The following is a 23620-nucleotide window of genomic DNA, read 5'->3' as shown; positions in this document are numbered from 1 at the left end:
CAATTTGCAAGGCTTGGCCATCGGCAACAGTCTTACGAATGGATTGATCCAGTACGCTCACTACCAAGACATGAACGATAACCGATACAATATCACCCTTCTGACGGACGTTGAAGTAGAGCAGATGAAGGATGATAGCGTCGAGTGTATCGAACTCACACGCGAGTGCCTGATACCACCGAAGAATGAGACTTTTTGTCTCTTGGGTGTCGATTGCTGGGATACGAAGCTGGTACAGCCTCTGAGCAAAGCGAATCGCAACAACTACGACATTCGTGAGCCGTGCAACAACAGTGACCCTGATGCAACTGTGGAGACTTCCCTGTCATCATGGAGTTCTTAAACTCTCCGAAAGTTCGGAAGTTTCTGAACGTGGATAAGCGCGCTCCGGCGTGGGTGGAAGAGAATGAAGTCATTCACACGAGGTTCATTGCCGATGGAGACTGGGCTGCATCGTACGATGCATACGTAGCGGAGCTGCTGAATGATGGTCTCCGCGTGCTCATCTACGCCGGCGACGCCGATCTGATGTGCAATTGGATCGGCAATCGAGCCTGGACTTTAGAGCTCGACTGGCGAGGCAAGGATGGCTACTTTACTGCTGAAAAGAGAACATTCATCGCGCACGACCCCTTAATATCGAACAATAGCCCCGCCATTGATGCAGGTGAAGTCTGGACGTTTGAGAATCTTGCGTGTACAACGCTGGCCACATGGTGCCAACCAACCAACCCGCCGTCTCATTAGAGTCTAATGATTAGACCTCATCAGCAGGTTCCTTACCAACAAGGCATTGTAGAAAACCGCTTCGCATACATGCACCTATCAGCTCATTTTTGACACGGGACAGTGCGATCTCCTACATTCAAATACAGTTCGTTTCCACTAATTTCTCACAATTGAAGATCTTCCCTGCCCAGTCGACGCCATGGTGGACGAGTCGACTCCGTTGCATTCGGATGTGCGAGTGGCCGAGATGTATCGCCGAAGGCGCATTGCTAAGATCGTGGCCTTAGGAACCTTGGTACTTGTGGTCGTCGTGGTGTTAGGCTTTGCTGCCACCACAAACCAGACGCCGTCGTTGGCTACAATCACGGACGCTGACGATGCGACTACGACGTGTGGCACCGCAGCCAATGAAGCGGGATACATCAAGCTACCCAACAAGCAGGACGACCAGTACTTTTATTGGTTCTTTGAGTCTCGCAATGCGCCCGCAACGGACCCGCTTATCCTTTGGCTCAGTGGTGGTCCTGGAGTCTCCAGTCTCCTGACGCTAATAACCGAGAACGGCCCGTGCTTCGTCAACGAAGACTTGTCCACTACGATCAACCCCCATTCGTGGAATACTGAGGCCAATGTCATCTGGCTGGATCAGCCCACCAACGTCGGGTACTCGATTGGCACTCCGGCGGACGTCGACAATAATGAGAACGACGTCCAGGAGAATATTTTTTGGTTCTTACAAGGTTTTATGGACAAACACCCCGAGTTCAAAGACCGTTCGTTGTTCCTCGCTGGTGAGAGCTATGCTGGTCATTACGTCCCGGCCGCGGCACACAAGATCTACCGGGAGAACAAGACGACCAAGAAGAGACGTTTGAATCTTCGAGGCATCGCTATTGGCAACGGTCTGGTCAACACCGTCGTGCAGGTGATTATCTCATTTTCTTAAGTAGATATGAAATATTTGACTTTACTTGTGCTGTATGTACTAAAGCGAGCACGGCTTGGACATGGTTCGACAACGCGTACAACGTGAAGTTGATAGACGACGACACGCTGGCGAAGGCGAAGGTGGCAGAGGAACAATGCACAGCGCTCGTGAGAGCGTGTCAAACCAACTCGAGCGTATGCATCGACGCTGGTGAGTTCTGTGAGGTTAATGTAATGGGCGCGTACGTTGGCGCGGGTCGCAACATGATGGATATCCGTCAGGAATGCACTGAACTGGACCCGATCTACTGTTACGGAGATATGGTCAAGCGAATAACGGCGTATTTGAACTCGGACGCTGTACGCTCATACTTGAACGTAGCGAGTGTACACCCGGCGCCGTGGCAGTCAGCGTCAGCGGATGTGGAGCTGGCGTTTGCTGCGGATCTAATGAAGACGTTCGAGCAGGACGTTGAGGCTTTGCTGCGTGACAGCTCCATCCGAGTGTTGATCTACCATGGCGACGCCGATCTGGTGTGCAATTGGTACGGCGGACTGGCGTGGACGAGAGCGTTGACGTGGCCTCATCAGACAGAGTTCCAGGAGACTGAAGAACACGCGTTTGAGGTCGATGCGAGAGACGTCGGAAGCGTTTGGACGTACGCTAAGCGGTTGACGTTCCTGCGAGTGTTTAACGCTGGCCACATGGCGCTCATGGACCAACCGGAAGTGACACTGGAGATGATCAACCGGTTCCTGCGCAGTAAAGAGCTGTAGGCAATTGACAATCGAAGTCAAATGAATTGCCCGGTGAACTATTGTACCGATAAGTTACGAGTCGTAAGATACGCCTGATTACAACGGATACCATGGCTCGTTTATGAACCACTGACGTGGCAGAGTGAATCAGGTGGCTTGCAAATCGCCTTAATATTGCACTGCATCAAAATGCCAAAGCGACCTTCCTCCGGCTCCACTACAGTGTATGTACATCATGTACATACACTGTATGTACAGTACATGTACTTCTGATTTAGTTCTAAGTACATGTAGGCTACATGGTGTACATGTACTGTAGCAGGCTACCAGCTAACTTGGTGACGTACACGTTGGCCAACTCCGTATCGCATGAGGTGCGGAAGCATTGCGCATTCTAGGAACTTGCCATTGTGTCCACAATGTAGCCCACAACTCAGTCTCAGGTTGTCCCTCGGCTATGATACATGTACAGATGAAAACGAGTCTGTTGCGCTGTGTCAAGTTGACACTGTCAACGCGCTGTCGCCACAACCGCGGCAGTGCCCATACTTAAAGTAAATGGCTTCAGAAACAAGCCCATACAAATGTTGCGTTGACAATCAAATCTTGGTTCGACGCAGCAGACCAAGCAGCAAGCCAGGAAGGCCACCCACAGGCTTCTATATTTGCGTGGTCCGCTTACACCGCGCTGTCAGCGCCTTTGATTTGCCCATTGGCCCAATGGCATTGGGTAATGACCAACACTCCTCTGCCATGGAAGCTTCTCGCGCGGCTGACTTGAGAGCTCATTTCTCGATTGTCGCCGCGGAGTGCATAGCGAATCTGAGTTTTGCACAGTAGTATCTACCCCACACAAAATGCCCACAGAAACGACCCCCTTGCGTGGCGAGCAGTACGCCTCGGATGCCCAGAAGCGCAAGCGTATCGTCGGCATCACTGGCGCTGTCGTGGTTATCGCGGCCGTCATCGTCGTGCTGTGGCTCACTCTCAGTGGCCACAGCTCCAAGTCCACCGAGGTGACGGAGCAGACTACTCCCGAGCCCACCCCAGCTCTTCGAACGAAGGCACCCGTCATCACAGCGCTCCCGACCGTAGCCCCTACTGAAGCTCCTCGTCAGCCCGCAACTGAGCCCCCCACTGAGCCTGCCACGGAAGCACCGGCTCAACCAGCCCCGGAACCTCCAGCCCAGCCTCCCTCTGAGTCCCCCGCCGAGCAACCGGCCGCTGCCCCCGCTGATCAGCAGCCTGCCGCCGAACCTGCCGCGGCTGTACAACCTGTCCCTGCCGCTGAACCCGTCCCTGCAGAGCCTGTGCCTGCCGCCCAACCTGTTCCGGCCGCTGAGCCCCAGCCTGCTGCCGACGTGTCTCCGGCTCAGCCCGTGAACGTTGCTCCGGCTCAACCCGTGAACGCTGCTCCGGTGCAGCCCGTGAATACTCCTCCAGCTCAGCCGGTGCAGGATGACCAGGCCAACCTGCCCAGTAAAGCTTAGATTGATTAGGACTGCGAGCTTCACCACTCCCTGTTCTAAGTTGGTTTATTCAAACTACGTAGTACCATGGCAGCTCACAGCATAATAACCCTCACTGTAATGCAATCTTTTGCCGGAATCGTGTTACAAATAATACATGTACTGTACAGCTACTACCGGTAGAGGTACATCTTAAACATCTACTGCAGCAACCTGTCTGTCCGTCACACTAAATTGTCGTGCCTGTCACGCTTTTCCGGACAAATCATTGGATAAAATAATTTAAATATTTCTACTGGCTGCCGAGCGCAGCGAAGGTGGCTTCAATTGGTTAAAACTAGAATGTGTAGTTGACATCAATAAATGCATGTGTTTCCCAGCTAACATATGGGGATTTGCACAAAGCTAATACATTATCCGAAGGCGGCATCGTTTTAATATTTTATAGTTTTTCATAATGCATTGATATTTGAGTACTAAAGGGAGGGCAGGGTGCTTAGCGTACACGTAAGCATGCGTGTTTCCGAGGACATGGTTTAAGTATACTAAATACTCTGTACTCAGTAGGATCTGCGAGTTACACTGACTAAAATGATAATTTCAATTTTTTATTGTAAAGATATTAGCATTATTAATAATAAGTTATCTGAGTGGGTTTCTGGTATTGCTAAATTGTACATGTTACATGTACAGCAGTAGCCGGTCGTGTGGGCTTGCCGTAAGAGCAAAGCTGTGCTTATAAACGTTGTCACTAGATCCACAAAGATAGATAGCTTAGATTGACGTGGAAAAAAAGTAATATGTGCTGATGACAATTACTACTGTATTGTTTCCTAAGCGTTTATGTAGACAACAAAATTCTGATACTTCTTAATAGGCAGACGCGTTGCCGACAAGGCGTAGAATAAGGTTTTACATGCAGCGGTAAGATAACAACACAACATGAGAGGTGTAAATTATGGTTATTATAAGTAGGCCCGTAAAGAAACGTTAATCAACTTAGAGCCTAATCTACGTTTAACCCTGGAATCATCGTTTAAGTATCAAATAAAAATACCGCCGTCAACAAAAGGCGTCGTGCGACGCATCGTTATATCCAAAGGCTACAGTATAACCATAACAGGCACAGATTGGTGTGTCTAATGACTAATTCTGAATCAGCACAAAATGAACACACTTCAAGGCATAAAAAAATGCTACAGCTTGAATATTTTTATTAAATATTCAAACTGTAACACTTTTAATTTTCTTTCAAAGTAGCGAGTTTGGTATGCGAAGTGGTTAATAGTCAGTTTATTACAAGCTTAACCAGGCAGTACAAGCGGGTATTTGATGCAAGCTGGACAGATATTCTTTGCATTGTTGCAATCTAGGTTTCAGAAACGGCCCGTGAAATCGATCACGACGCTAAACTAAATATATTATTTAGCGGTTTTAGACTGAAGTGCAGGTGCTTCTGGGTGGAAGATTAAGGTACAGTGATAGCCAACAACAATAACGAGACTTTGCCAAGATCACTAGCGTAATCGTTTATGAGCATGGTAAGTATGATGTTAGGGGCTCAGTCTTTTGTACCGGTAGAAATATTTACACGGCTTACTGGGAACTCAGCATTTTGTAGCAAATGAAACGCAGATTTATGAAATTAAAGAAGTCGATTTACGTACATATGGGACTCAGAGGATTTGGACTAATTATCCCGCCAAAGCGAAGCGAAGGCGGGAAGGCAAAAATCTGGAGTAAAACCGAAATTACCGCCGCGTAGCGGCGGCGCTCGGCTAGTGTACTATACAGTACTAAAAAATCATTTTGCACACTTCCGAAATTAGAAGCTACGTAAGCGGCCGCCACTGATCGATAGCCAGGCATCGTGAGTGGCTAATCAGATCTGCGACAGACACGTACGTGACAAACCCAAGCAGAAAACTGAAGATCGGTGACAAGCGAAGAGATTCTCCGACAGGATGGGATCCTGCCAGCACTGCTGTGCTGAGGCACCGCGGATGGCGCGCTCGTCAGTACAGTCATCATCGAACATCAGCTAAATTGCGTGACCGACTTTATTAGTTTAGACTTTGCAGTCTAGTGGATACGCTCGGCGGTGAGCGGAACCATGGCGACGGAGACGACGCCACTGCTCCAAAGCCATCGCAGGCCGCAGGAGCAATACGCTCACCACAAGCGCCGTATCGCCGGTCTAGTGCTGCTCGGCTTCGTCTTGATGGTCGCTGCCGTGCTGACGACGATGAACATCGGCACGAAGACGTATCCACAGGCAGTTCCACAGCATCCCATCGCGGTGGCGGAGCCTCACACGGACCTGAAGCCACTCAATAGCACGAGGCATCATCACACGCCGGCTCCCACGTCCAAGAACTGGTTCCAGTGCGGGACCGAGGAGAGCGAGGCTGACTACATCACGCTGCCTTACAACGTAGACGACCACCTTTTCTACTGGTTCTTTGAGTCTCGCAAGGCCCCAGATACCGACCCGTTAATCCTGTGGGTGACCGGCAGCGGATCTGGCGCCTCCAGCCTCACAGCGTTGCTGACAGAAAACGGTCCTTGTCGGATAAGCTCAGACGCCACTACAGCACTGAACCCGTACTCGTGGACGTCTGAGGCGAACGTGGTTTGGCTAGACCAATCTACGAGTTTCGGCTTCTCGTACGGTAGTAATACTAGAGTAGAACTCAATGCGGAGGACGTCCAGATGAATGTATACTGGTTCCTACAAGGATTCCTGGATAAACATCCAGAGCTCGAAGGAAGAGCTTTGTTTCTGGCTGGAGAGGGGTATGCGTCCCACTACGTCCCGGCAGCAGCACACTACATCTGGAGGGAGAACCTCATCGTCAAGAAGGCAAATGCTACAGTTCGTATTAATCTTCAGGGAATTGCCATCGGCAACAGTTTGGTGAACCCTGTTGTCCAAGTACGTATTAAAACACAATGGGGCTATTGCTAGCTTGAAGTAAGTCTGACGATATTACATGGGTTTGTAGCTGCCGCACACACTGGATATGGCTGTCAGCAACTCTTATAACATCAGTTTGATCAAACCTACCGACTTGGCAGCCATGAAATAAGCGGCGCTAGTGTGCAACCAGCTTCTAAATGTATGCCAGACAAACATGAGTGTATGTACCGGAGCATCGCGCTACTGCTCAAGCCTCCTATTAAACGCAGTGGACGACTCGCATAGAAACAAATACGACATCCGCGAGAAATGCGACTCCCGCGATCCGTCAGGATGCTACAATACGTCTGCTGTCGCGCAATATCTCAACTCGACTGCTGTTCGAGAGTACCTTAACGTGTCCGAACAAGTGACGTCATTGCAACAGCGTGCGCACTACTCCTCCGACCTGATGAAAAATTTGACGGATACGTCGCCGACTTGCTGAATGACGGGTCCGTCCGCGTGCTGATTTACAGCGGAGACGCTGATTTGGATTGCAATTGGCGTGGGAGTGAAGCGTGGACAAAGCAACTCAAGTGGAAGAACCAACAGGAGTTTAACGATGCCGAGAAACATAGCTTCCAAGTGGCAGGGGAGACTGAAACAATCGACGCTGGCTCTGTCCGCTCGTACAACAACCTTTCGCGTCTTCGAGGCAGGTCACATGGTCCCCAAGGATCAACCAGCAGCTGCACTCGAGATGATCAACCGGTTTATCAAGAACCAAAGCTTGCACCAGACTTCAAATAAAGGTTAAGTACAATTTCACTTCAACTTAGCAAATTGAAGAGGTAATAATGCATTTTCATCCAATCAAAACAATACTCAGATCTGGTGCCATATTTTGTATCATGTTCCTCACTTTCGAATCTGGGGGGAAAAAATGCGGCGTTCGTCGGAGTTGACGCCGCTCGTGACTGAGAGCACTGCTCCCCCTCGCTCCTCCTGCTCAGCACGCAAACTACATTCATCTACCGGACGCTCGTCTCTACTCGTGATCACTGGTGTGGCGCTGTTGCTTACGCTCGCGCTCGTGGTACACCAAGATTCATCACTATCAAGTTTGAAGAACCTCAAAGGCACCACGAATAACAATTTCGAGAGACCCCACGACGATTTCTTCTGCGGGATTACGAATCATGAGACGGGCTACATTAAATTGCCGAACAAAGATGACGACCATTATTTCTACTGGTTCGTAGAGTCCCGCAGTGATCCTCAACAGGATCCGTTGGTTCTCTGGTTAACCGGAGGACCTGGCTGCTCCAGTATGATGGCACTCTTGGCCGAGAATGGTCCTTGCCACGTACAGTCGGATCTGTCCACCAAGACCAATCCATACTCATGGAACGGACAAGCCAATGTAATTTGGCTAGACCAACCCACCGGAGTCGGATACTCTTACGGCCCTACCGCGGACTACGACTCCGGAGAGCACAACGTGGCTGAGAACATCTATTGGTTCTTACAGGAATTCCTTAAAAAGCATCCACATCTGGCTGACCGGGAGTTCTTCGTAACTGGGGAAAGCTACGGGGGACACTACGTCCCTGCAGCTGCTAGTTATATACTTAAAGCCAATATGCTCCGACACTTAAGGCCGGACGCCGTACACATTAACTTAGCCGGTATTGCGGTCGGAAACGGCCTGACCGACCCGGCAGTGCAGTACCTACACAGTGTGGACATGGCGTTCAACTCGTACAACGTGTCGCTGCTGAACGAACAAGCTGTTGAGGATATGCGGAAGGCACAGCCTGTGTGTCACGAACTGATCATGCAGTGTCAAAAAGACCGTCCGAGGTGTGTTGACGCCATGGAGTTCTGCTCTGGAGCACTGGAAGGACCATACTACCAGTCTGGACGTAACCCGTACGATATCCGAGAGCCGTGTACTGAAGAGAACGTCATGAAGTGCTTCCACTTTGAACATATTGACCAGTACTTGAACACACCAAGCGTGTTGGACAAACTTGGTGTTGACGTACACAAGTCGAAACCGTGGCGAGAGTGCGATGCAACTGTCGGTGCAGGCTTCGCATTTGATGAAATGCTGTCGTCTGCTGACGATGTTAAGCTTCTACTAGATGCGGGGGTGAGAGTACTGATTTACGCTGGTGATGCCGATCTCATGTGCAATTGGGTGGGCAACCAAGCGTGGGTTATGGAACTGGATTGGACCGGTAAAGCGAAGTTTAACAATGCTCCTAACCATCCGTTTGTTACGGCGGAAGACACGGATGCTGGTCGTGTTCGGTCGTTTGAGAATTTGGCCTTTATTCGTGTCTTTAATTCTGGCCACATGGTGCCGATGGATCAACCGGCGGTGTCTTACGAGATGATCAACAAGTTTTTCCAGAACGAGGACTTCTGATCGGAATAAAGACGTGAAAATAGTTAATACTTATACAAACTTGGACAAGCTTGATAAGTCGAGGGTCTTTTTTACCACAGTTTTCGAGCTCTCATTTTTAATACTTCAGGTATCTCAAAAGAGATATCATAAAAATTAAAAAGGAATACTACTCAAGACGAACGCGCTTCTCGTCGCCACCATTGGTGTCTCCTTCGCAGTGTCCTTCGCAGTGTTCCTGCAGGCGGTTTAGCTCTGCTTTGTATGTCAGTAATCTGCGCTGACGTTCCTCAAACCATTTGCGCGTTTTCGTGATAGTCACAACAGCATCAGCATTCATCGAACTTGCTTCCGTCTCGAACGAGGCATTCACTTGGTCTTCGCGTGTCCATTTAGCTGCATAATTGTTTGCATCTTGGAAGCTCTTGAATTTATGCATTCCCTTCGTCACCTTCATGATAAAATCAGGACCACGTAAAAACGCCTCCACTTTCGGGTTTTCCGCAAATTTGGCGTCTGGCATTTTCCACGAAAAAGGTTTGTCCAGCAACTCAATTTGCCCCGTCAGCCACTGTATCCGTTTAGGAAGAATGGCTACGAGGTCCACAAGAGAACCATTGCTAGTTGTGCTAATACTATCCAAGAACGGAAGAGACTGCTCAACGACTGGACCCAGAAGACTTGGGTCGATTTCGCTAAACATCGCCACGTAAACTCTACCGCCTCGGATTGCCCATTTTACAAAAATCCAAGCAGCTTTCGAGGAGAATAATTTATCTTGTCTCACCAGACAAACTGCCTTCTGAAGCAGGGCATCTTGGGCAGCCCCTGTCTCCAACCCATCAGCGACTCGAAGTGCCATTTCCATCTCGTTCCAGCAGCCAAAACGGTGAAGCAGCTCAGAACCATAGTCGTTCCAGTCGAACGTTCGCACAATCTTGGTGATTGCAGGGACAAGTAGATGGTTATTTTCCAGTCGCCCAAAAGGAGGGGCAAACACTGGAATTGGAGACTTCAAGCACGAGCTTTTCGAGCTAGCGTCTTTGAAAAATTGTTTCACGAGCTCAGAGTTACCGGCATCCACGAGCATTTCGCAGATTAAGCGGCAAGATTTAACGGACAGCTCATCTCGGTTGTAATTTGCTCCGATAGCATCAAGCTTTGCACCGATATCGCACAGTAACTTCCTCAGTGTTTCACCATCAATAGACTTACGAGCGTAGACAGCTTCAATAGCCGCATCGACTGGCATAAATGCCATCGCTTTTTCTTCGTGCTGAGCTGCAGGCCACGCAACGATCGCATACGGGGCATATTCGGTAGTTCTTCTTCTGTATTTGTCTTCAATGGAGACTGCGTACCGTCCCCACAAGTGGCCAAGTGTTTCCCGAGTTGGGTTGAGAAAGTTCAAGGGCAAAGTCGACTTTGAGACATTTCCTAAACACTCACCGCTGGTATCGTACCAGCGCATAGACTCGCTGTGCGTACCTTGTCGATCAAAAATATCTTCAGCTTTATGACAGAGTTGGTGTGTCAAGCGAACAAGAAAAATCTTCAGTTTCCGGTCGGCCGGAACAAACGTATTGGCTTCTTCCAGAGCGTGAACTCGCACATTGTCAATGCCTGTTAGCGCCTTAACACCCAGTCGTTTAATATTGTTGCTTGTGCTCTCATGGGACAGTAGCAGCGCAAAAAAATCATCCTCGAGATCCATACTTATGATAGCACTAGCCAGGTCTTCGCTCAAAGGCACATCGTGACTCTTCTCACGGTGACGCATTGTCACAGGTAAATGAAGCGAGTAAAGCAGCGCGAGTCGATACCCTTTCGTCAACATCTCCACTGTATGCTCCGCATCAGGGTAGTGAATCGCATAGTGAGGAAGGAAGGCAGCGGTGCCCTCAGACTTTCCAAAATCATGGCGTTTCCTCATCTCTCCACCGCGACGAATGACCAAATCGCCTCCTTCAACAGCACTAGGCAGTTGAATCACTAGCGTGGCAATCGCGTCATCCTCCCTTTCCGTACTCAGGTTTTTCACAAAATGACCTTGTTCTCCCGAGATTTGCAACTTGTACAACTTACTCTCAAGTGTAATGTCTGGATAGCCCAAGCGGTCTGCAATGGTCGCGGTTAGAGCAGCAATACCATCTTGCCACATCATGTTGTCAAAGCTCAATTGGGCGGACTGAACATTTTCGTCCTTCTTGACGTCCAAGTTGTCACCGGAGGAAGCCTTTTCACATACAGACATGAGCTTTTGAGCTCGCTCTTCGGTAATTGGTACGGGAATTGACCCCACTCCATCGACCGCTAATCCGAGTGCTGCTGGCAAAGGCTTGGCTTGTCCTCCAAACGAGTATTCGCCCACTTGCTCGTCTGCTCGACCTAATATCTTGCTGATTTGAACGATAGCGTTGCCTGATGGAACTGGAACATCTTTCGACTCCCCTGCGTATCCAAAGGGCCACGCCCCATCTTTGAAGTGCCTGTCCATCTTGTTCTCAAAATGATAATGAACTGAAAATATACAGACCCGAAAATGTGATAGAGAGGGACCGACAAGGCATTCTTCGAACATCACTCCGAATCACTAACCGAATATTCTAATGAATTGCGACGCTAAAAACGAAGAATGAGGAAAATGGGCAAATCTTGGGATTTCAGCGATTTTTTCCGGTCAATCGAGAGGATCAGTCAAATCTGTCATAATAAATGCACGTTTCACACTGACCTTTTCCAGCCAAAATTTGTAAAAAAAAATTATTGTCTCGATAACCTTACTTAAGTAATCCTTTTAAGATGACTAGAATTTCCGCGAGGTAGCATCTGTACAACATAAGAATACCTGCACAGCAGAATTGTCAGGTGGTAGCTGACAGCTACTAGCTGCAGCACAAGCAATGGCTTCTTGTGCTGCCAGCGCAGCCGATGATATGAACATTTCCGAGCTCTCGTGTGGGAACTGCTTGGGTGACAGCCTGGGCAGTCATTTAGCTTGTAAAGTAATGAAATAAACACTGGAATTCAAGGCTTTTGACAAAATAATTAAATACAGGTACTTGTGAGGAAAAAATACTCGGGCATATCACAAATTAAGCGGCAAGATTTGGCAGAAATATCCTATTCTTCTCTTTTCACTACGCCGATATCGTCCAGAAACTTACTCAGTGAAGCTGCGGAGATTGCGTGTGCTGGGCTAAGAAAGTTAAACGACATTGTCGACATTTATTAGACAATCACCACTGCTATCCTACCAGGTGCTACGGTTAGCGACTGTTTCTACTAGAATTTCAGGAAAACATATTTTCCGCTGAGGGGGGATCGCCGGGATGGCCCGGTATTTTCAATACTAAAACTAGCTTCGACCTAGCTCGGTTGTAATAGGGACAGGAGTCGGGCCCACTCCATCGACTTATAAACCGGGTACAAAAACGAATATTCTCTACTTGATCGTTCAATAACCCAACCTTGCTAATTTGGAGTGGCTGACGGACCTGTAACATCTTCGGGAGATGCTGAGCTCACGGCGGCAACTACCGAAATGAGGAAGAAAAGGTCATGTCCAACCCTTCATCAGGAATGCCATGAACAAAGTTATAAACTTTTCCACCGCGATACTAGATAGTCTACCTCGACCTGATGCTTGACGTAACAGTGTTAACTTTTCAGACGAATTTCACCACTAAAACGGCACCCTATTTTGTGCCGTCCAATATTTTTTTAAGTTAATTTTGATTTTGGAGGGTAACTTCCTGCTACCCCAGACGAGGTCGCTAGTTGTCAGAGCCACGAGTGTCACCCCCACATTGTTCCTTCAACTGCTTCAGCTCTTCTTTGTACAGCTCCAACTTGCGCTGACGTTCGTCAAACCACTTGCGCGTTTTCGTGATTGTTACAACCACATCAGCATTCGTGCAGCTTGGTACCGTCTCGAACGAGGCATTTACCTGACTTTCACGGGTCCATTTAGCTGCACAGTTAGTTACATCTTGAAAGCTCTTAAGTTTCCGCAACCCTTTCTTCACTTTCATCGCCATACCCGCTCCACGTAAAAATGTCTGCACTTCGGTATTCTCAGGGAACGTGGCGTCTGGCATCTCCCAAGAAAATGGTGTATCCAGTAATTCACATTGTTCCGTCAGCCACGTCAGAGGGCCATGCAATAATCGCGTATTGGATGTGCTGGCCCTCTTGTCCTTGTTCACCTTTGTTTTTTTCCAGGAGGCCGTCCATAACTGATCGAGTGTTTTCTGATCTGGGTTTAGAATATTTAATAACATTGGGGAGTGCATAACGCACCCCAGACCCTCACCACTGATATCGTACCAGTAGATCGACTCACTGCGATCGGAGGGAGCTGCTTGGTATATCAACCGAGCAATCGAGAACCTTAACTTGTGGTCGGCAGGAACGAATGTATTGGCTTCTTCGAGGGCGTGGAAACGCACACTGTCAACACCGTTTGAAGGCTCCAACGCCCAGACTCTCGATGTTTTGATCAGTGTAATCGTGAGTCAAGAATAACGCGAAAGAATCGTCCTCTGTATCCATTTTCGTGATAGCAGTAGCACTCAAAGGCACATCGTGAATTTTCTCGCGGTGGTGCATTGCCTTTGGCAGACAAAGTGAGTGAACCAATACTACTTGATACCCTTTCGTAACTTTCTCCATTGTGCATTGAGTATCAAGATAACAAACCGCATAATGAGGAAGGAATGCAGCCGTGCCTTCAGACTTGCCAAAACTATGGCGTTTCTTCATGACCCCACTCTGCTAGATCACCATGTCACCCCCTTCATGTGAACTCGGCAGTTAAATGACTAACGTCGCGATGTTACCATCGGCTTTGCCTACATCCTGGAGATTTGCAGCATGTCCATCGTCAGAGATGAGTAACTTTTCCAGCTTGCATTGAAGTGTAAGGTCTTGATAGCCCAAACGGTCTGTTATCATTGTTGTAATTGTCTCGATTCCGCTTTGCCAAGCCATGTTTTCGAAACGTAATTGCGTCGGCTGGAGCTGCCAGGCTCCCTGCATATGTTCATCCGCCCCGGCTTCGAAGTTGTAATGAGGGGGACACTTTTCACACACGGACATTAGCTTCTACGCTAGTTCCACAGTAATTGGGACAGGAATTGATCCTACACCATCCACAACTAGCCCCGGTGCCGGTGGTAGCTCTTAAGCTTGTCCTCCAAACGAATATTCACCCGCTTTCCCTTCCGTTTGACCCAACAGCTCACTGATTTGAGCAATAGCAGCACCCGAGGGAATAAGAGCGTCCATGGCAAACCCTTCACCTCCAAAAGGCCACTTCATGTCGACACGCGCACCTGCTTGCATTTTTCAAACTGTTCGAAAATAGAAAAGGTATCAGTGCTTCATACCAAACAAATGTATGCCTACTAATGATTCGAAAGTGATGTATGTGTTTCGATTTAAGAAGATAAGTGACTATTTTTGATGTTTGTCGTGCATCCATCCATCAATACTGAAATCGTGTTCTGTCATGACGTAGTAGTTTCAGGCATTTTACAAATCCCCGAGCAGGAAAGCGAAAAATCAAAAATATAACTTTCGTAATAAACATTTTAGTTTTTTTCGTCACTGGAGAACTAATGATGTGTTGTACACGGTGAAGTTCTGGACTATTTTTATTGTAGTGGCAACAAATAATGCTCGCTAAAATTGGATAGCATTAAACATTATTGAAACACTTGTGCAAGCTGCGTTGGCGCCGATTTCATATCACTCTAGAGTAGTTGGTGCATATACCAATCTAGTGTGAGTGAAGGTTTTGCCCAATTCTTGAAAGTTCTCCTTAACTTCAAGCGGAATTCACTGATAAAGAAGAAAAACGAACGTTTTGTCAATGTTTCACACATTACTGGGTGTTGAAGATGACAGGCTGAATCTGACCAGTCATCAATATTCTCTGGATTTTATATCCGGAGGCGCGTCATTCTGACCCAAAACTACTCTAACTTCTTATACTCAGATCCCAAACTACCGTTTTCAGAGCAAAACTAAATAAATTTACTTCAGCACTTGATACGCCTGTCTTATAAGATCTACATTGGATTGTCGCTCCCAAAATAGAGAGTAATCTTCTCTAAACGTGCATAGCCTGTAATTTCAGCCATCACTCAGGCCTGGGTAACTTCACTGGTACAGAGGGATTTAGTTAGACGTTACCATTGAAGCTAAAATGCTGTTTCTGAAACAGGCCAAGACACTCGTGGCTATTGTTATTAGTAATTTTAGTTTCATTCGAGTTTTTTTCGTGGAAATACGGAGCTTCCCTCTGAAACACGGCATAAGTACTTAGGCATGCCGGCATAAAATCTGTGGAAGGGGGGGGGCATAATTACCTTATGGTGTTACGATGGCACATCAGAATAAGCAGCAGCAAAATAACTACTCAAAGGTTTCACTCTGTTCTTTCGTCTTTGGATAAATCTTCTTTTCTCCAATAGAGGCCCCTCCCCTTTTTTTCAAGACTTTAAAAAGTATTAGTACTGTGCCGCATACTTACAGCACTGCTAATCGAAGTTTATAATACTGACCTGTGAGCTATTAATACAATTTTATAGCCTAACAATACATTGTGCTGCAGCCAACTGACGTTACGCCTAGATCCCATTCTCGGCTGATATTTATAGCTGACGACCAATACAGCACAGTACATGCAACACTTAATAGATCACCTTTCAGCACGCAATCGACACGATGGGGGAGGTGAGCCAACACGAAGAGATCGCGCCGGAGGATAACCTCACGCCCAAAAAGGTCGACTTGAGCTCTAAGCGGTACCATACCGTCTTCATGGTGTGTGGGAGGCTGCGTCAGCTAGCACTTGTATCCATCGCTGCCATGGGGCTCTGGCCACTTGCCCTACAAGTAATCCTTGTGCCTCAAAGTGTCTTTGGAGACGGACACGGAGATCGATACGAGCAACTGTCGTATTTTGCCTTTGAAAATGACCATTATCAAGTACTCGCACCCCGTCTACTGGACTGCAATGAACTTCAAACGGTGCTCTTCAATGGAGCTACACCAAAGCCAACGACCGATCTCGTGCGTGCGGTACCTCAGCAAATATTTGAGCAAGTTCGTGCTTTTGTGGTGAACAAAACGACCGAGGGCCGAGAAGCAATGCTGTCGGTATCCTCGGACATCCTCGGTCTTCCAGCTGACAAGAGTGTCTGCTTTGGAGGTGTAGATGATGAAGGCGCCATACAGATTGAAGCTCTACTAAGCGCTGCGGACTCCCCGGTGTTTGGTGTGGACGGGTCGTGTCTGGAGACAAGTGACTCTCACATTCGTATTCGTCTGCAATCGACCGAGTTTTACGTCCCCGACTCAATGGGTGAGCTCAATCCATCCCGATCCTCTGGTGCCATGTTGATCACATCTCTGGTCGGAGCAAATTTGAACCCTGTGAAGAGCTCATGCTACGAAGCCACCCGTAAGGCGAGGAACGTAGAGACCCAACGTAACTCTCAGTACCTCCGTCTGGTGTCAGTGTACTCAAAGCAATTGGTAGTCCCAGAAACCTGTGACGAATTTAGTCTATACGGTGGAGAACGCGATCAGTTTGGGTGTGCCTATTCAGCTCTTGGCACGTCAGGCGCAGTGGCTAATTTAAATACTGATGGAGCACAACGTACGTACTCGTTCCCAGCACCGTGGCGAATGATTCAGTGTAGCTTGTCTGGTGAGTGCAGCTCCTTGCTATTCACACAGATGTGGCTATCTGAGTGGACAGTCGAAAAGGCAGCAACTGGTGAGGTGCTGCGTCAAAACTTTGTGAACCACAAGGTGAACGAAGTGACAGTGGACAGCACGTACAGTATTCGACTAGTGATCAGTCTGCAGATCTTGGCACTCGTGGTGACTGCGTTCTTGACAAGTATGCGTGGATGGTACAATATGAAATGTGCCTTCGTATCTCCATGGTCACGAGTCATGAATGCCACGACGAGTTGTACCATTGCAAAGGTAGTTCGCAGTAGCTATAACTTCATTCTGGTCGCTCAAATGGTCTTGGGAATGATCCAATGGCGTAAACAACTGACGATCGATTTGTTGGTCGGAGCTGATACGAACGAAGCTGTACTCCGCGCCTTCGGATGTGGAACGCTGGTAGTAGTACTCGCGATTAATATTGTTTTTGCTCGTGCTGGTGATCTAAAGATGCAAGAGATGGAACCGAGTTTCGCGCACGTAGTGGGATTCCTCTCGTCGATTGTCCTCTTTGCGATCAGCCGATCAAGCTCTGTATCTGCTTCTACTCGAAAGTTACTAGCGACGGGTATGACCTCGGTATCAGCAAGTGACGTTACTAAGTATTCAGGTTGTCGTGGCTCTGCTGTTTGCGCCAAGGAAGTATCACTGGGCATTTACACCGTTGTACTTGTTATCGTCATAGCCGGAGCGACTTTTATTGGATTGACTGCTCACGCTATGTTACAAACCTTAGTTCGCAAATCTCCAAAGATTGGAGTAGGTACTAAGAAGTCCTACAATATCGGAACTCCAAACTCCGACGCAGTGCCACCCGAAGTTAACTCCTTCACGCGTTTTTTGGATGATCGGTCACGGAGTACGTCTCTCTATGATAACAGCACGGAAGTGTATGTGCAACTGTCGCCAGGTGATGCACTGCTCTCCACGCGAGCTCAACTGGAGGCGAGTGGATTTGTTCTGGCGACTTCGATTCTCTTCCGGTATCGAGACCTTCCTCTATTTCTTGTTGCTCGTATTTTACCGATTCAATTTCTCAACTTTTTCAACATGACGGTGACAACGTATGAGCTGATCCACACGAGCAGGATGCTGAATGAAGTTCCAGTAGTGCTCGTTGCAGATCAGGTTATACACACACACTGGTCCAAGTTGAAAGAGGGACGATTGGATTGGATGAACGAATATTTTGGTGGCAATGGGGAAACTTCGTATCGATCTTCAAGAGAGTCCAACAGACGGCAATCTGTTCAAAAGCAAGTGAACACGTAGTTTCCAGGGTGTTTCGCCGCCTTTTGACAACTTGCCAACGTTGTTGACCTTAATACATACATTGCTTCTAGGATACTTGACCTTTTTGCTTGCACAAAATCTAGAGAATTGGGCTGGTAGAGCGCCTTTCGAATTTTACAGAATCTAAAAATGACTTTGAGAGCATTTCGTAAAAGAAATAATGTAGCTTTTGATTTTTTTATATTAAGAATTTACAATATTTTTCATTTTGCGACGTACTAAAACGCCAATCGTCTCTGCAAAATATTTTTACACTTTGGCCATGTTTCCCGACGTACGCCGCATTTTCCCCAAATCCGAAAGTGAGGACGGTTGACCGGAAAAAATCGCTGAAATCCCCGTTTTTAGCGTCGCAATTCATTAGAATATTCGGTTAGTGATTCGGAGTGATGTTCGAAGAATGCCTTGTCGGTCCCTCTCTATCACATTTTCGGGTCTGTATATTTTCAGTTCATTATCATTTTGAGAACAAGATGGACAGGCACTTCAAAGATGGGGCGTGGCCCTTTGGATACGCAGGGGAGTCGAAAGATGTTCCAGTTCCGTCAGGCAACGCTATCGTTCAAATCAGCAAGATATTAGGTCGAGCAGACGAGCAAGTGGGCGAATACTCGTTTGGAGGACAAGCCAAGCCTTTGCCAGCAGCACTCGGATTAGCGGTCGATGGAGTGGGGTCAATTCCCGTACCAATTACCGAAGAGCGAGCTCAAAAGCTCATGTCTGTATGTGAAAAGGCTTCCTCCGGTGACAACTTGGACGTCAAGAAGGACGAAAATGTTCAGTCCGCCCAATTGAGCTTTGACAACATGATGTGGCAAGATGGTATTGCTGCTCTAACCGCGACCATTGCAGACCGCTTGGGCTATCCAGACATTACACTTGAGAGTAAGTTGTACAAGTTGCAAATCTCGGGAGAACAAGGTCATTTTGTGAGAAACCTGAGTACGGAAAGGGAGGATGACGCGATTGCCACACTAGTGATTCAACTGCCTAGTGTTGTTGAAGGAGGCGATTTGGTCATTCGTCGCGGTGGAGAGATGAAGAAACGCCATGATTTTGGAAAGTCTGAGGGAACCGCTGCCTTCCTTCCTCACTATGCGATTCACTACCCTGATGCCGAGCATACAGTGGAGAAAGTGACGAAAGGGTATCGACTCGCGCTGCTTTACTCGCTTCATTTACCTGTGACAATGCGTCACCGTGAGAAGAGTCACGATGTGCCTTTGAGCGAAGACCTGGCTAGTGCTATCATAAGTATGGATCTCGAGGATGATTTTTTTGCGCTGCTACTGTCCCATGAGAACACAAGCAACAATATGAAGCGACTGGGTATTAAGGCGCTAACAGGCATTGACAATGTGATAGTTCACGCTCTGGAAGAAGCCAATACGTTTGTTCCGGCCGACCGGAAACTGAAATTTTTTCTTGTTCGCTTGACACACCAACTCTGTCATAAAGCTGAAGATATTTTTGATCGACAAGGTACGCACAGCGAGTCTATGCGCTGGTACGATACCAGCGGTGAGTGTTTAGGAAATGTATCAAAGTCGACTTTGCCCTTGAACTTTCTCAACCCAACTCGGGAAACACTCGGCCACTTGTGGGGACGGTACGCAGTCTCCATTGAAGACAAACACAGAAGAAGAACTACCGAATATGCCCCGTATGCGATCGTTGCGTGGCCTGCAGCTCAGCACGAAGAAAAAGCGATGGCATTTATGCCAGTCGATGCGGCTATTGAAGCTGTCTACGCTCGTAAGTCTATTGATGGTGAAACACTGAGGAAGTTACTGTGCGATATCGGTGCAAAGCTTGATGCTATCGGAACAAATTACAACCGAGATGAGCTGTCCGTTAAATCTTGCCGCTTAATCTGCGAAATGCTCGTGGATGCCGGTAACTCTGAGCTCGTGAAACAATTTTTCAAAGACGCTAGCTCGAAAAGCTCGTGCTTGAAGTCTTCAATTCCAGTGTTTGCCCCTCCTTTTGGGCGACTGGAAAATAACCATCTACTTGTCCCTGCAATCACCAAGATTGTGCGAACGCTCGACTGGAACGACTATGGTTCTGAGCTGCTTCACCGTTTTGGCTGCTGGAACGAGATGGAAATGGCACTTCGAGTCGCTGATGGGTTGGAGACAGGGGCTGCCCAAGATGCCCTGCTTCAGAAGGCAGTTTGTCTGGTGAGACAAGATAAATTATTCTCCTCGAAAGCTGCTTGGATTTTTGTAAAATGGGCAATCCGAGGCGGTAGAGTTTACGTGGCGATGTTTAGCGAAATCGACCCAAGTCTTCTGGGTCCAGTCGTTGAGCAGTCTCTTCCGTTCTTGGGTAGTATTAGCACAACTAGCAATGGTTCTCTTGTGGACCTCGTAGCCATTCTCCCTAAACGGATACAGTGGCTGACGGGGCAAATTGAGTTGCTGGACAAACCTTTTTCGTGGAAAATGCCAGACGCCAAATTTGCGGAAAACCCGAAAGTGGAGGCGTTTTTACGTGGTCCTGATTTTATCATGAAGGTGACGAAGGGAATGCAGAAATTCAAGAGCTTCCAAGATGCTAACAATTATGCAGCTAAATGGACACGCGAAGACCAAGTGAATGCCTCGTTCGAGACGGAAGCAAGTTCGATGAATGCTGATGCTGTTGTGACTATCACGAAAACGCGCAAATGGTTTGAGGAACGTCAGCGCAGATTACTGGCATACAAAGCAGAGCTAAACCGGCTGCAGGAACACTGCGAAGGACACTGCGAAGGAGACACCAATGGTGGCGACGAGAAGCGCGTTCGTCTTGAGTAGTATTCCTTTTTTTAATTTGTTTACGATATCTCTTTTGAGATACCTGAAGTATTAAAAATGAGAGCTCGAAAACTGTGGTAAAAACCCTCGACTTATCAAGCTTATCCAAGTTTGTATAAGTATTAACAGAACTCCTGGTATTTTCACGTCTTTATTCCGATCAGAAGTCCTCGTTCTGGAAAAACTTGTTGATCATCTCGTAAGACACCGCCGGTTGATCCATCGGCACCATGTGGCCAGAATTAAAGACACGAATAAAGGCCAAATTCTCAAACGACCGAACACGACCAGCATCCGTGTCTTCCGCCGTAACAAACGGATGGTTAGGAGCATTGTTAAACTTCGCTTTACCGGTCCAATCCAGTTCCATAACCCACGCTTGGTTGCCCACCCAATTGCACATGAGATCGGCATCACCAGCGTAAATCAGTACTCTCACCCCCGCATCTAGTAGAAGCTTAACATCGTCAGCAGACGACAGCATTTCATCAAATGCGAAGCCACGGTTTCGACTTGTGTACGTCAACACCAAGTTTGTCCAACACGCTTGGCTGCTAGTTATATACTTAAAGCCAATATGCTCCGACACTTAAGGCCGGACGCCGTACACATTAACTTAGCCGGTATTGCGGTCGGAAACGGCCTGACCGACCCGGCAGTGCAGTACCTACACAGTGTGGACATGGCGTTCAACTCGTACAACGTGTCGCTGCTGAACGAACAAGCTGTTGAGGATATGCGGAAGGCACAGCCTGTGTGTCACGAACTGATCATACAGTGTCAAAAAGACCGTCCGAGGTGTGTTGACGCCATGGAGTTCTGCTCTGAAGCACTGGAAGGACCATACTACCAGTCTGGACGTAACCCGTACGATATCCGAGAGCCGTGTACTGAAGAGAACGTCATGAAGTGTTTCCATTTTGAACATATTGACCAGTACTTGAACATGCAGCTGCAGGGACGTAGTGTCCCCCGTAGCTTTCCCCAGTTACGAAGAACTCCCGGTCAGCCAGATGTGGATGCTTTTTTAGGAATTTTTGCAAGAACCAATAGATGCTCTCAGCCACGTTGTGCTCTCCGGAGTCGTAGTCCACGGTAGGGCCGTAAGAGTATCCGACTCCGGTGGGTTGGTCTAGCCAAATCACATTGGCTTGTCCGTTCCATGAGTATGGATTGGTCTTGGTGGACAGATCCGACTGTACGTGGCAAGGACCATTCTCGGCCAAGAGTGCCATCATACTGGAGCAGCCAGGTCCTCCGGTTAACCAGAGAACCAACGGATCCTGTTGAGGATCACTGCGGGACTCTACGAACCAGTAGAAATAATGGTCGCCATCTTTGTTCGGCAATTTAATGTAGCCCGTCTCATGATTCGTAATCCCGCAGAAGAAATCGTCGTGGGGTCTCTCGAAATTGTTATTCGTGGTGCCTTTGAGGTTCTTCAAACTTGATAGTGATGAATCTTGGTGTACCACGAGCGCGAGCGTAAGCAACAGCGCCACACTAGTGATCACGAGTAGAGACGAGCGTCCGGTAGAGGAATGTAGTTTGGTTTTGCTTTACTATTCGAGGGTTAGTACAAGGAAGAAGACATTCAGAGTCGAGGTGCAGAGGCACTTAGCGTCATGGACAACACTAGGTACCGGACTCGAAGGCTGAAAATTTGATCCCCAACGATAAGGCACTGGTGTTTTATATCGCACAACTTGATCACGCTGTTCAGTACTAAGATGGCCGATGTAGTGCACACAGAAGTCCCCACTGGAAGGAGAAGGGTGCTATCCGGTAGGAATACGATCGAGAGCACTCGATTACACGGTACTCTATTGACGGAATGAAGCACGGATACGCTATTAGAACACTGTATATGAGTGCCATCAATGGTTCCAGGGAGGACAAAGCGGACCCTCCAAGCTTCACACCAACGTTCTTGAATCCAAAGAGACTGACGCTGCCACAGATGTGGGAAATTTACGAAGGCGACAACGAAGATCGGATGGAAGGGATGGAAACTTGTCGATATGCAGTCATTGCCTGCTTCTAAGAACGTCGAGTATGCTTTTAAGTTCGTAAATAGCGAGGCAGAGGTCGCTGTTCTCCAAGTCCAACAGCCCGTTGATGCAACTACAATCCAAGAGTTTCTTCAACGCGACAGCCAGCAAAGACACGTCATCCTCAGCGGTATAGCTCCAAGGACTCGTCGTCGGGTAGTTCACCCTTTTGGGAAACGACAGTCGACTTGATGGTCAAAGCTGGCGATGCTACACTGGTCGGTGTATTCCTAAAGAAGTTCTTCAATAGTGACAAAGCGTTTACAGCCGGTATTCGATCCCTGATCGAGGCCTTTGAGTGGGAAGATGTGTGGTCAGCGCTTTGACGCTTACTAAAGGACGACTTCAACTACAATTGGGCAGCAGACCGAGACATTGGATTGACTTTAAATGCGATAGAATTTTTAAAACGTGGTCAAGCGCAGACTGCGTCTTTAGAGAAGGCAATGGAGAAAGCCGTTAGCATCCCTCCAGGGGACTCATGCTATTACGACTTCGAAACATGCTCTTAGAATTGAATGTTAAGT

At 47.9% G+C, this 23620-nt stretch overlaps 8 protein-coding genes across 8 annotated transcripts; 6 read left to right on the top strand and 2 right to left on the bottom strand.

The window, feature by feature from the left end:
* Positions 1–928: 928 nt before the first annotated feature.
* PITG_07156 (serine protease family S10, putative) lies at positions 929–2433 on the top strand (the record flags this gene model as incomplete). Its single annotated transcript, XM_002905070.1, has 3 exons — positions 929–1654; positions 1725–1739; positions 1792–2433. The coding sequence occupies 3 exons, from the start codon at positions 929–931 to the stop codon at positions 2431–2433; spliced, it is 1383 nt and encodes a 460-aa protein (XP_002905116.1).
* An 839-nt stretch (positions 2434–3272) lies between these two features.
* On the top strand, positions 3273–4606 carry PITG_07155 (uncharacterized protein; the record flags this gene model as incomplete). The annotated part of the gene is made up of 2 exons (XM_002905069.1): positions 3273–3894; positions 4578–4606. 2 exons carry the CDS (start codon positions 3273–3275, stop codon positions 4604–4606), a joined length of 651 nt encoding a protein of 216 aa, XP_002905115.1.
* A 1373-nt stretch (positions 4607–5979) lies between these two features.
* On the top strand, positions 5980–7291 carry PITG_07154 (serine carboxypeptidase, putative; the record flags this gene model as incomplete). The annotated part of the gene is made up of 3 exons (XM_002905068.1): positions 5980–6819; positions 6890–6935; positions 7074–7291. The coding sequence occupies 3 exons, from the start codon at positions 5998–6000 to the stop codon at positions 7289–7291; spliced, it is 1086 nt and encodes a 361-aa protein (XP_002905114.1).
* A 438-nt stretch (positions 7292–7729) lies between these two features.
* On the top strand, positions 7730–9220 carry PITG_07153 (serine protease family S10, putative; the record flags this gene model as incomplete). The annotated part of the gene is made up of 1 exon (XM_002905067.1): positions 7730–9220. The coding sequence occupies one exon, from the start codon at positions 7730–7732 to the stop codon at positions 9218–9220; it is 1491 nt and encodes a 496-aa protein (XP_002905113.1).
* A 348-nt stretch (positions 9221–9568) lies between these two features.
* Positions 9569–11696, bottom strand: PITG_07152 (uncharacterized protein; the record flags this gene model as incomplete). The annotated part of the gene is made up of 3 exons (XM_002905066.1): positions 9569–9595; positions 9987–10426; positions 10649–11696. 3 exons carry the CDS (start codon positions 11694–11696, stop codon positions 9569–9571), a joined length of 1515 nt encoding a protein of 504 aa, XP_002905112.1.
* A 4379-nt stretch (positions 11697–16075) lies between these two features.
* Positions 16076–18295, top strand: PITG_07151 (uncharacterized protein; the record flags this gene model as incomplete). The annotated part of the gene is made up of 4 exons (XM_002905065.1): positions 16076–16803; positions 16863–16905; positions 16949–17431; positions 17504–18295. 4 exons carry the CDS (start codon positions 16076–16078, stop codon positions 18218–18220), a joined length of 1971 nt encoding a protein of 656 aa, XP_002905111.1.
* Positions 18296–20688: 2393 nt separating this feature from the next.
* Positions 20689–21042, top strand: PITG_07150 (uncharacterized protein; the record flags this gene model as incomplete). The annotated part of the gene is made up of 1 exon (XM_002905064.1): positions 20689–21042. The coding sequence occupies one exon, from the start codon at positions 20689–20691 to the stop codon at positions 21040–21042; it is 354 nt and encodes a 117-aa protein (XP_002905110.1).
* A 160-nt stretch (positions 21043–21202) lies between these two features.
* On the bottom strand, positions 21203–22280 carry PITG_07149 (serine protease family S10, putative; the record flags this gene model as incomplete). Its single annotated transcript, XM_002905063.1, has 2 exons — positions 21203–21489; positions 21983–22280. The coding sequence occupies 2 exons, from the start codon at positions 22278–22280 to the stop codon at positions 21203–21205; spliced, it is 585 nt and encodes a 194-aa protein (XP_002905109.1).
* Positions 22281–23620: the final 1340 nt, after the last annotated feature.

The sequence above is a fragment of the Phytophthora infestans genome, genomic scaffold (genome assembly GCF_000142945.1).
Source record: "Phytophthora infestans T30-4 supercont1.10 genomic scaffold, whole genome shotgun sequence".
Taxonomy (NCBI): Eukaryota; Oomycota; class Peronosporomycetes; order Peronosporales; family Peronosporaceae; genus Phytophthora; species Phytophthora infestans.
Note: the sequence above shows the minus strand (reverse complement) of the source record. Positions and strands in the feature narration are given on the sequence as shown.